The 10,195-nt window shown below is 46.9% G+C and overlaps 1 protein-coding gene across 2 annotated transcripts; it reads left to right on the top strand.

Moving 5' to 3' along the window:
* C8H1orf232 (chromosome 8 C1orf232 homolog) lies at positions 1–5,141 on the top strand. 2 transcript variants are annotated; one of them, XM_033157826.1, is made up of 4 exons: positions 9–609; positions 1,752–1,838; positions 3,081–3,178; positions 4,532–5,141. In XM_033157826.1, the coding sequence occupies exons 1-4, from the start codon at positions 523–525 to the stop codon at positions 4,830–4,832; spliced, it is 573 nt and encodes a 190-aa protein (XP_033013717.1). In that variant the 5' UTR covers positions 9–522; the 3' UTR covers positions 4,833–5,141. The 2 variants fall into 2 exon arrangements, with proteins under 2 accessions (XP_033013719.1, XP_033013717.1); XM_033157828.1 differs by lacking the exon at positions 1,752–1,838 and having other exon boundaries at positions 1–609.
* Positions 5,142–10,195: the final 5,054 nt, after the last annotated feature.

The following is a 10,195-nucleotide window of genomic DNA, read 5'->3' as shown; positions in this document are numbered from 1 at the left end:
AAGAATCACGTCTCAAATCCGGAATGGAAAGAAGTCCAGTGGGTCATTTTGGCAAGAGTCTGGAGATGGGATGCATAAAGGGTGATCAGAGGAGTCAAATTGTTGGGATCCATGACCACTGCACTTTCATCTGTTCCAGGGGCCTTCATTGATGGAATCCATTGGTATTCTGGGCCAGTCATGGATCCAATTCCTCTCTGTTCTTTGAGATGTACATTGGAAGCTTCTGAAATTTTAATGAAGACACCAGATCCGAGAAAGAGGCAGCCAGTGACAGGTGTGAATTTGCAGGGCGCACAAGCATCTGCCTGAGCTCCTGGTTCCCTGCAGAGTCTCCGAAGCAGCTGGGCACGGAGGCCCAATGGCAACCGGAACCTGACCCGCTTAGACTTGGAAGAGAATCCAAAGTGGTGACTGTAAGACGTCAGGCTTCCAAACTGCCGGGATCTCAGGGGCTTACGTACTGTGTGACCCTCTAGCTCCTGGAAGAAGAACCTGAGAGTGAGCGGGGCTGTTGCCAGGATGACTCAGGGATTCTGGAAGGTCTACAAGGCCAAAGTTTTACAGACCCTTGGCGGAGAGCTGCCGGAAGAGGAACTCCAGGATGAGGTAGAGGCATCCTCAGCTGGGCCCTTTCCCCTCCTTTGGTCATTGAGTGTGGCGTAGCAGCAGGCAATGGGTTGCCTTCTCTTAATTTATGGCAGGCATGGGGATCCTATGGCCCTCCAGGTGTTGCTGGACTCCAGCTCCCATCAGCCCCAGCCAGCACAGACAAAGGATGATGGGAGTTGTAGTCCATCTGAAAGGACATAGGTTCTCTGTGCCTGATTTATGGGGAAGAATAAGAAGTCATGCCCCCTGGTTAAAGAAAACTTGTGATCACGTGCATTTTAGTTGATCCATTTATTCATTAACCTACTTCTGGCACTCTCCAGGTGTTGTGCTGGACTTCATCATCCCTGACCATTTGTTATGCTGGCTGGGGTAGATGGAAGTTGGCAGCCCAGTGACGTCCAGAGGGCACAAGGTTGGGGAAGGCTGGCTATTTAAATCTAAGAAATGTGATGGGGGGGGGGTTCTAAAGGAAGGGGCATAGATCTAAAGAAAGAAAAGAGTCCGTTCTTTGTTTTCAGATGACACAGCTGAGTCTGCCTTGTATATGAAAGCCATTGTCTGAGGGGAGGCATTCCCATTCATTCTCATACATGACAGAATGCTTCTTCTAAGATGGAGTTTGCCATCTGGGTTTGTTGTGGTTTTTTTTTTTGTATAAGAGCTTGTATTGGAAATAAATAAATGTTTACTAAATAAGTAAATAAACACCTGCTGGCTGATTATAGCCCCCCTTTTTTTAGCTGATTGAAATATTTCAAGCAATTTATTTAATGGATTAGTTGACAAAAGGCTAGAAAGGAAATTGACTGTGGTAGGGCAGAAACTACATTATGAAACTGGTGGAGGGAGACTGGCAAACACAGACAGCAGAGGAAGAACAGGAGGCCACACCCATAAGATACATTTAAAGCACTATTATACCACTTTAACAATCAGAGAATACTGGGAACTGTAGTTTGTTAAGGGTGCACAGAGCTACAATGTACAGAGTGGTTTAATAATCAATCCTTCTTCAGTTCAGTCCCTCAGCAGGAAAAAAACTTTTTCCACACTGCCGTAGAGTGTAGTCCAAAAGGGCTACACCTGGACTATTCCATCACTCCTCCAGCACTCCTGAAGCTGATTTCTTGTTTCAGAGAGATAACCCTGAACTGATGGAAACCACAGACTCAACCCTGCTGACAGAGGAGGGGTCAAATCCTGTTTCTCAGCTGGCACGGCGGGTAAGGACCAGTAGTTATCTCTCTCCAGAAGTTGCTTTTGAGCTTGGAGCTGCACTAAGTGGAGGCCTTATTAGACCCCAGAGCAGGCCTGGCCAGCATAATGCTTGCCTCAGCCAATCAACCCACTAATGCTGTATTGTGTGGTTTGCTGAGTGACTGACAGGTCTCAGATAACCTGTGTTGGTGGGTGCCCATTGGGGCTGGTTGCGCAGAAGGCAGGGAGCTAACAGTAGATGGCACCAGAGACAATGTCCCCATCCTCCTTCCTGCAGAGTTCTACCAGGCAACACTGAAACTAGTGACTGATGCCACTCCATGGACTGATTTGTAGGTGAGAACGCTGAGGGCAGATTGAGGTTGGTGAGGCAATGCCCTATTCACCCCAAAGAACCAACCTCTACTGCAAGCAACTAGCAAAAATGAGATGTTTACTGACACCCAACCCCAAAACAGGCTGTGTTCAGTATGCATCAGTGTATGACTGTTGCATATGGGGTGGAGTCAACTTATTTGCAGTGAGTGTCAATTGCTTATCTGTTCGTTCATAATTCTATCCTACTCCATTTCTGCACGTATCAGCATTTAAAAGAATACTAACAATAATCTGTATGAGAAACTATATTTAAAGACATATTAAATTACATATGTAACTGTATAGCAAAATTTAGACGAGGGCAAAAACATTGAGTGAATCCTCCTGAAAAGGCCACATGAGAACCACTGAACACTGCGTGAAACGTATCTAAACTGTGGTCTATGTGGAGCTCCACTGAGCCATGACCTTGTGGAATAATTTCAATTGCCTGTTGCTTCCTAGGAGGGCTAACAGGACTGCAGACAGAATGTGTGGTCATCGTGTTGGGGAAATGGGGCAAAATACTAGGTCAAGGGAGGGGCTCTCAATGGAAAGCAGCCACCCACCCCCTACAGGTCAGCAGCATAATAAGTTTAGTAAGTGTCCACAGGCTTGTCAATCATCCCAGGGCTTTGCACACAGCGAAAGCAATAGACTGCAGCCGGAGTACAGGAGCACTTCTTGCTAAGCAGTTGGGTTGAATCCTCGCAGCACTCTTTCGTTTCAGCTCCAGAAGTAAAAAGGAACAAAGACTGACTTTTTGTTTTTAAATGAAAGCTACAACTTCAGGGAAAGGGCCAGGAATTTCCCACTATCTAGCAGGTATGGCCCTGGGTGTGGCTAGTAGACCCTGACCTCCCTCCCTCTTCTCCCGTCTTCCTCTGCAGGTCCAGGGAGTTGGAGTCAAAGGCTGGAGAAGTGTCTCATCTTTGTTCAGCCGGGAAGATGAACATAAGTTGCTGGCTCCTGAGCCTTGTCCCGACCAGTAAGTGAAATCCTTCCCCAATTCTACCCCTCCCCTCCCCAATGTTTCTTTCTCAAAGGACCAGCTAGTTCACAAGACTGTGTTTATCACATGAGAATCACAACTCTTCCATGGTAGTTTGGCTGGAAGGGACAGAGAAGCTTCCCACTGCAGCATATCCACAGAAGCCTCTGAGTGCCTAGAGTGGCTGCTGGTTCTCACAGCCACAACAGGCTCTCGTGGCCGGAGAACCTCCATCCAGCCCTCAAATTGCCCCACACTCCAGGCTAAGAGGGAGCCACCACCTACTCACATACTCATGTCCATGTTTTGAGGAACAATAAAATTACAGTATTGTTTTCTTTCCCCTTTTTTTTAAACCTCCCAGGGTTGGCTCCTCTCTTGCCTACAGTTGGCAAGGAAAAGAGCAGGAGAAAGCTGGCATTAGAAGAGAGAGAATGTGGAAAGAAAAGTTCTGGGTCAGCATCATCCTTGCTCCTTTCTAGAAACTAGCTTTTGGGTGCTTCCTGAGAATCTGTTAATTGAGCATGCATCAATAAATTGCACCCAATGAAGTGTTATCCCACACTTTCCAGTGCATTTCCCCATAACTTTCCTTACTGCAAAATGTCTGGTCCTTAGGGGAAGCAGGTTGGTTGCACAAGACCTCCCAATCTGGATGATTGGCAGGTGGGTACGGCATGGGGGAAATGGTCTTCCGGGCCTAATTCAGCCCATGGGCCAAAGGTTCCCCACCTCTGTTCTAGACAGAACACCACAAAGGCATAGGTAGCGTTCTGCTTCGGAACCAGCAACGCTCCTGAAACATTCTTATTGGAAGGGACCCTAGCTCAGTGTCAGAACACAGGCTTCGCATGCAAAAGGTCCAGGTTCATTCTCTTCTCTTCTCTTCTATTTTTTATTTTTATTTGTTTTACCAGGTTCATTCTCCAGGTAGGGCTGAGCAAGACTTCCTATCTGAAAGTCAGGCCCCCTCTGTACTACACACTTAAAGCACAACCATACCACTTTAAACAGTAATGGCTTCCCCAAAGAATCCTGGTAACTAAGGATGCTATTGGGGGGAGCCCTATTCCTCTCACACAGCTACAGTTTGCAGAGTAGTTTAACAATTGGTCCGTCTTCCCAGGAAACTCTGGGAATTGTGTTTTGGGGGCAGGATTCAACTGAACTGAATAAAAAAATGCCCAAAATTCCACTGGAACTTAATTCACATTCATTTTGCCCAGAATTTATAGGAACAGGCATAATTCAGAGATTTTAGAATTATGTGAATTAGCTAATCTGAACCAGTTCATTCAAAGCCACTGCCTGCACCTCTTTCCTTCCTAAATTCTCCTCTTGCTTTCACAGCCCACTGGCAGCCAGGCCAGAAGAGGACTCCCCTTCTGAAAAGAAGACATCTGGCCTTTGGGATGTCTTTGCCACAAAGTGGCAGCAAACCTCAGCTCTGGAAAAGGCAGCTTCGAAGGCTGAGAGTGGAGACCAGATGTCTGAGGGCATTGTGGCATCTGGAGAAACGGCAGTTGAGGAAGCCAGCTGCACCAGCCTGGACAACGACCTCCGAGAAGCTGAAGGGGTGGCCTTCAAGTGGAGCTTCCTGACCAGCAAGCTGGCCGAGATAAAGAACAAAAGTGCCTCTAAGAGCAACTAGGAATGAACGTGAAAGAAATGGACTTTCTGACATAAGACAACCTATTTCCATGCAGGGCAAGCGTTTTTAGCCTCCCCGCACCCCTGCTTCTCCAGGATTTTTTGGCAGAACAGTCAGAGATGATGTGAAAGTCCCAGGGCCAGAGCTCAGCGTTATTTAACCCTCAAAACATTAGGATGCCCCAAATGTGTGTGTCTCGTGTATCAAACCATATCCATTCCATCTCTCCCCTTCTCTGAACATTGTTTTCTTGAGATAAAAAAATAGACAGGTTGAAGCTTCTGCCAGAGGTTTTATGCCCAGCAAGGAGAGAGGTTGGACAGTCTCATTGTTTTCCAGGCTTGCATGGTTTGACGACACTCTTGTGAAGCTTCCTCCTCCTGAGTGCAATCAAAGTGTGGAGGAGCCAGCAGCGGATCCTGAGTCAAAATGGTGCATTGGATAGACTGAGAAGACCTGGGTTCAAATCCCAGATCAGCCACAGAAGCTGTGGGCAAGTGACCAGCTCTCAGTCTAACTTCCCTTGTAGAGTTCTTACAAGGACTGAATGGGATAGCTCCATGCATTTTGTCCTTGGAGGATGACCGGGCTACAGGGGTTTTCCATAGGAAATAAACAAATTCTTGCATCAAGACCCTTCCTAATGGGACCAGCAATGGCTCCCCAACACTGACAGGCTGGCCTTGCAGTTGAATGGCTCTGCGGTGTTCGAATCCCAAGAGCCCCCTCTCTTAAGCAAAAGGGCCTTAGCTCAGTGGTGGAGCACCTGCTTTGCATGCAGAAGGTCCTGGGTTCAACCCCCCCCCCGCACACCCCCAGGTGGGGCTGGGAGAGAAACCTTCCTGAAATCCCAGGGAGCTGCTGCCAGTCAGTGTAGATAATACTGAACTAGGTGAGCCAATGAGCTAAGGTACAGGTTGCTTGGCTCCGACATTTAGATGGTCTGATTTGGTATAAATCAGCTTCCGATGTTCCTAGCCTAGGAGGATCTGGCTATCAGCCCAACTGGGAAAGAAGCAGGAACATAGTCTAAAAAGAGCCATGTGAGACTGACCAGGGCTGATCACTGGAAACCCCTTCTCTACTGGGGCCTTACACTAGATCAGGCATAGGCAAACTCTGGCCCTCCAGATGTTTGGGACTACAATTCCCACCATCCCTGACCACTGGTCCTGTTAGCTAGAGATGATGGGAATTGTAGTCCCAAACATCTGGAGGGCCGGAGTTTGCCTATGCCTGCACTAGAGACACAATTGCAATCTAGAACAGTGGAGGATTGGGGATGCAGATCTTGCTACGGCTATCATCATGCTCTAGTCACACAACTCAAGGCAAACTCCTAGTGAGCAACTTGCTCTGACGAGAGCTGGAAGTGCCTCCAGCCCATCTTTCTTGGGCTTCATCCCCTTCTGGGGACCTAGAGCCTCCTAAAGACGGGCACTTCTTCTGCATTCCACGGACTCCTGCCTGCCATACTCCCTGCACTATGGAACGGACAAGGTAGTTTGGGCGGCACTTGGTTCCTTGAGCTTACAGGAAGGCGCCCAGGAGGGTTCAGGTTCAGCTTCTGTCAGCTGCTGATCAACAGCATCAGACTTAGAGCCAGGAATGCAATGTCTTAACCAGTGACACTGCAGCTTCCAACTCATTGTTCTGGTTACTGCTGGACTCTGGGATTATGACACTTAATCCATAGCCTGTTGACAGCCTAGGACTACCACCCACATCAAGGAAGTTAGGTTCGTTGGTTCATCCATCCGTCTATCCCTATACCACATTTTCTTTCCTGCTAAGGTTTTCCTTCGGCAACAGGGAAGGGGAACCTGTGGCCTTCCAGAAGTTGTTGGAATACAGCTCCCATTGTCCCTGACTGTCGGACATGCTGGTTACCTGGGCTGCTTCGAGGTGGGGTCCAACAACATCTGGAGGACCATGTTAGCCACTCCTGCCTTAGAGACATGGCTTTGGAATGACCAATAGATCAGTGGTAGAGCATCAACTTTGTACACACAGAAGGTCCCAGGTTCAACCCGTTTCAAAGAACCAGATGATGCAGTGGAGAGCTTTGCCTGAAACCTGGGAACCACTGCCAATCAGAGTAGACAGTACTGGATTGGATGGGTTAATGGCCTGATTCAGTATGAGGCGGTTTCATATGAGAACTTCCCCAATTGCCCCAGGAGCAGATATTCTTCAGTTACCAAAGTTTCCTCTTTTAACTGATGTTGTTGGACTGGAGTTCCCATCATTCCTGATCATTGACCATGTTAGCAGGGGCTGATGGGAGCTGCAGTCCAACAACAGCAGGAGGGCCATGTGTTCCCCAGCTCTGTTCCAAGGGAACAGAAAGTCACCACAGAAAGTCTACACTTACCATTCCTCCATTCTTTCCATGCATGGTCTGTGCTTTAAAGCTCTGCATCTGAACACCCTTCTTTTTGCTCCAGTGCTTTCTCTGAGAAAACCCACTCTTTAAAGCTTGGTCAGAGCAAATGCCAATCCATGGAAAACCCAAATTGACATTTGCTCCGGTTGAGCACTAAAGAGCGGCTTTTCACAGGGAAAGCTCATGCTTATATATGAGATTTCAACTGTGGACCTATGCCTGGAAAAAGCGAGGGGAAAGGTAAGTATGGATAAGCCCAGAGAGAGCATTGGCTTTGCATTCTTGAGTCCATCACTGAAGATGCTCCATTATCCAACTCTCCTTTCACAAAGTCTCTCCATCAGTGCTGGCACCATTATCCAGCAAGGAAGGGCCTTTGGGTTTGGAGTGCCCTTTTGCTGCCTTGTTAACCAGCTGGTGACTGGGTGAGTGTGGGCAGTTCAGCAGCCTTCTCTGGGTTCTGGCCTGCATGCTGAACAGAAAGGGGGCATGCTTACCTTGACCGTTCATGGTGACCCTCTTACTTGCAGTATCTTTCTTTGGATTTTCATTGACAACTGAATAATAATAATAATAATAATAATAATAATAATAATAATAATAATAATAATAAAAACAGGAATGAGCAAAAATTGTCTCTTAAAATTCTCCGTGCCATTCGTGGTCAACAAATTTTGAGAGTGGGGGTTGTTGATGCATATTCTTGGAATAGGGAGATTAAATTCTCCCAATAGTTTTATATCTATGTATGTATGTATGTATGTATGTATGTATCTATCTATCTATCTATCTTCTGGGAAATTTTGGCTCACTTGATGTTGAACAAATCTCTGTTAGGAATGGGAATTGTCCCCTGCCTGGAAGTGCTGCTGCCAGTAAGTGTAAATACTGAGCTAGGTGGACCAAGAAGCCTGACTCCGTTTAAGACAGCTTCCTGTGTTGTTCTATGTTCTTTTTGGTGGATGAGCAGTGGTGGGCTGGATCCCATTGGGTGGAAGGTGGGGAGCTCAACAGTAGGGGGAGCCAGAGTCAACGACAGGCAGTACCAACTGATTTTGGTTTTGTCCCCATCCGCCTCCCTGCTGAGCTCCACCAGGGCACTTGGGTGCTGGCTGCCTCATTTGCTCTGTGGCCAGTCTGCACTGGATATGAGAATCATCAGACAATGAGAGAGGGGGCTTCCCCTATCCAGTGCAGACTGGCCAGTTAAACCACTTTAAGACTGGATCCGCAGTTGCATCCAAAATACATGGATGACAAAGTTGCAGACACCATTCTACTGAATGTCCCCCAGCTATTCAGGAGAAAGATGGAAGAGGTTGAATTCAACTTTAGTTGTAGCTGAAGATTAGGGGTGCAGCTGAAAGCAAGAGGAAACCAATCACAGGGTATTGAAGTAAAATGTTCAGGGTGGAATGGATCAGGTTGTGCTTGTGTTTTTAGGGCTGTGCCGAAATTTAGCAGAAAATAATTTTCTGGCAAATTTTTGAATTCAATCTCTTCCAACTTTCTCCTGAATAATTTACTCTGCATAATTTAGTCTGCTTCTACTAATTATGGGGAGCTTATGCAGGGCCCTGAAGGCCATTAGAAATCCAATTCAGCAGCCCTTTGGGCTTCTGAGATTTGCACTCTCCAAACACTTTAAAAACATGTTCTGCAATCATGAGGGCTAGAAACTTGGGTTTGTTTTAACATGAAATCCAAGATTCTCAGGAGGTGGATTTGAAGAGAATCCTGCTAGTCTCCCAATAAAAGGTAGGTGCCGTCTTGACATAAGGTGATCTTCCTGTATTTCTAGGGCTGCCACAAGGTGGCAGTATTTGTACAGTCTCGGGAAGCAAAAGAGGAACACCTAGGATTCAGCTATACAGCTGAAAATAAAACGTTTTGAATGTGTTGTAAAGTTCAATATACAATTGAGACACTAGATGGCAACTGTGAGCTATAGCAAATTCAATGCATTTTTCAAAACGGTTTTTAAAAAAACATTTTCACAACGTTTTTAACACGTTTGTAGATTCCCCCCTATTTGCAGCTTTCCATGCATTACATGGCAGCAAACCCAGGTTTGTTACATAGCACATATGGTTTTAATAAATAAATAAATGGAGGCAGAGCCTAACACAATGAGCCTCCTCCCCATGCTGCGTTCTCATGAAAAATCCCACATTCCCTGAAAAACGTCTATTCATCTGGGTGGAAAGCTACCACTGCTTACTTTTGGAGTGAACAGCATCATTGGGGTGTGTATGAGGGGGTTAGTTTTGTTGGAAACATGGTACAGGATGGAAAAGGTTAAACCCTCCCTCCTCTGTGGCACTGATCACCAGAGCCCTCCTGTAGCCGCTATTTGACAACAGCCACCAGTGGCAGATACGTGAAACGTAATCACACGTTTCATATATCCCTTAGTTTGGCCACAATCTGAGAGGCTGTGGAACTCTTAGGGTGCTGAACTTTTACAACGGCATCTACATTGACACACTCTTCAAATGCAGCCCAGGGCCAGCCGAACCATTGGGTAAAATGAGGCAGCTGCCTCAGGAGGCAGATGCTGAGGGGTGTCAGTCAGGTGTCAAGGGTGTATAAAACCCTGCATGTCGCATGTCTTGCTGTTAAACTAGCTGTGGAGAGACACCAGCATGATACTCATGCATGATAAGGTACCCACCAGTACTGCCTATGGTGCCCACAAAAGGTTTCAGTAACTATCCCCTCAGAACCCCACAGTGCACAAGAGACCACTTGCTCTTCCTGCTCAGTTCCTATTTGCACTGGATCAGCCCCTCCTACAATGCAAACACCCTCTGAAGCAGGCCCACATTTCACTGTCTACCTTCCTAACCATTATGAAAAGAGAAGAGGTACAAAGAGCTTCTCTCTGTGGTCATATGTGACAGTGGGCAGCATAGATGCCTTTCCCTCTCTGAAGTGCCAGCTACTGGGAGTTGCCCCATGGTACCTCGGGTTAAGA

Source organism: Lacerta agilis, chromosome 8, assembly GCF_009819535.1.
Source record: "Lacerta agilis isolate rLacAgi1 chromosome 8, rLacAgi1.pri, whole genome shotgun sequence".
Classification (NCBI taxonomy): Eukaryota; Metazoa; Chordata; class Lepidosauria; order Squamata; family Lacertidae; genus Lacerta; species Lacerta agilis.
This window is presented reverse-complemented; position numbering and strand designations above follow the sequence as displayed.

Bases quoted from the DNA above. Each gene is read 5' to 3' on its own strand.
- C8H1orf232 (XM_033157826.1), top strand. From the start codon at position 523: ATGACTCAGGGATTCTGGAAGGTCTACAAGGCCAAAGTTTTACAGACC. The intron at 610-1,751 runs GTAGAGGCATCC...TTCTTGTTTCAG, and splicing joins AAGAGGAACTCCAGGATGAG to AGAGATAACCCTGAACTGAT. The intron at 1,839-3,080 runs GTAAGGACCAGT...CTTCCTCTGCAG, and splicing joins TTTCTCAGCTGGCACGGCGG to GTCCAGGGAGTTGGAGTCAA.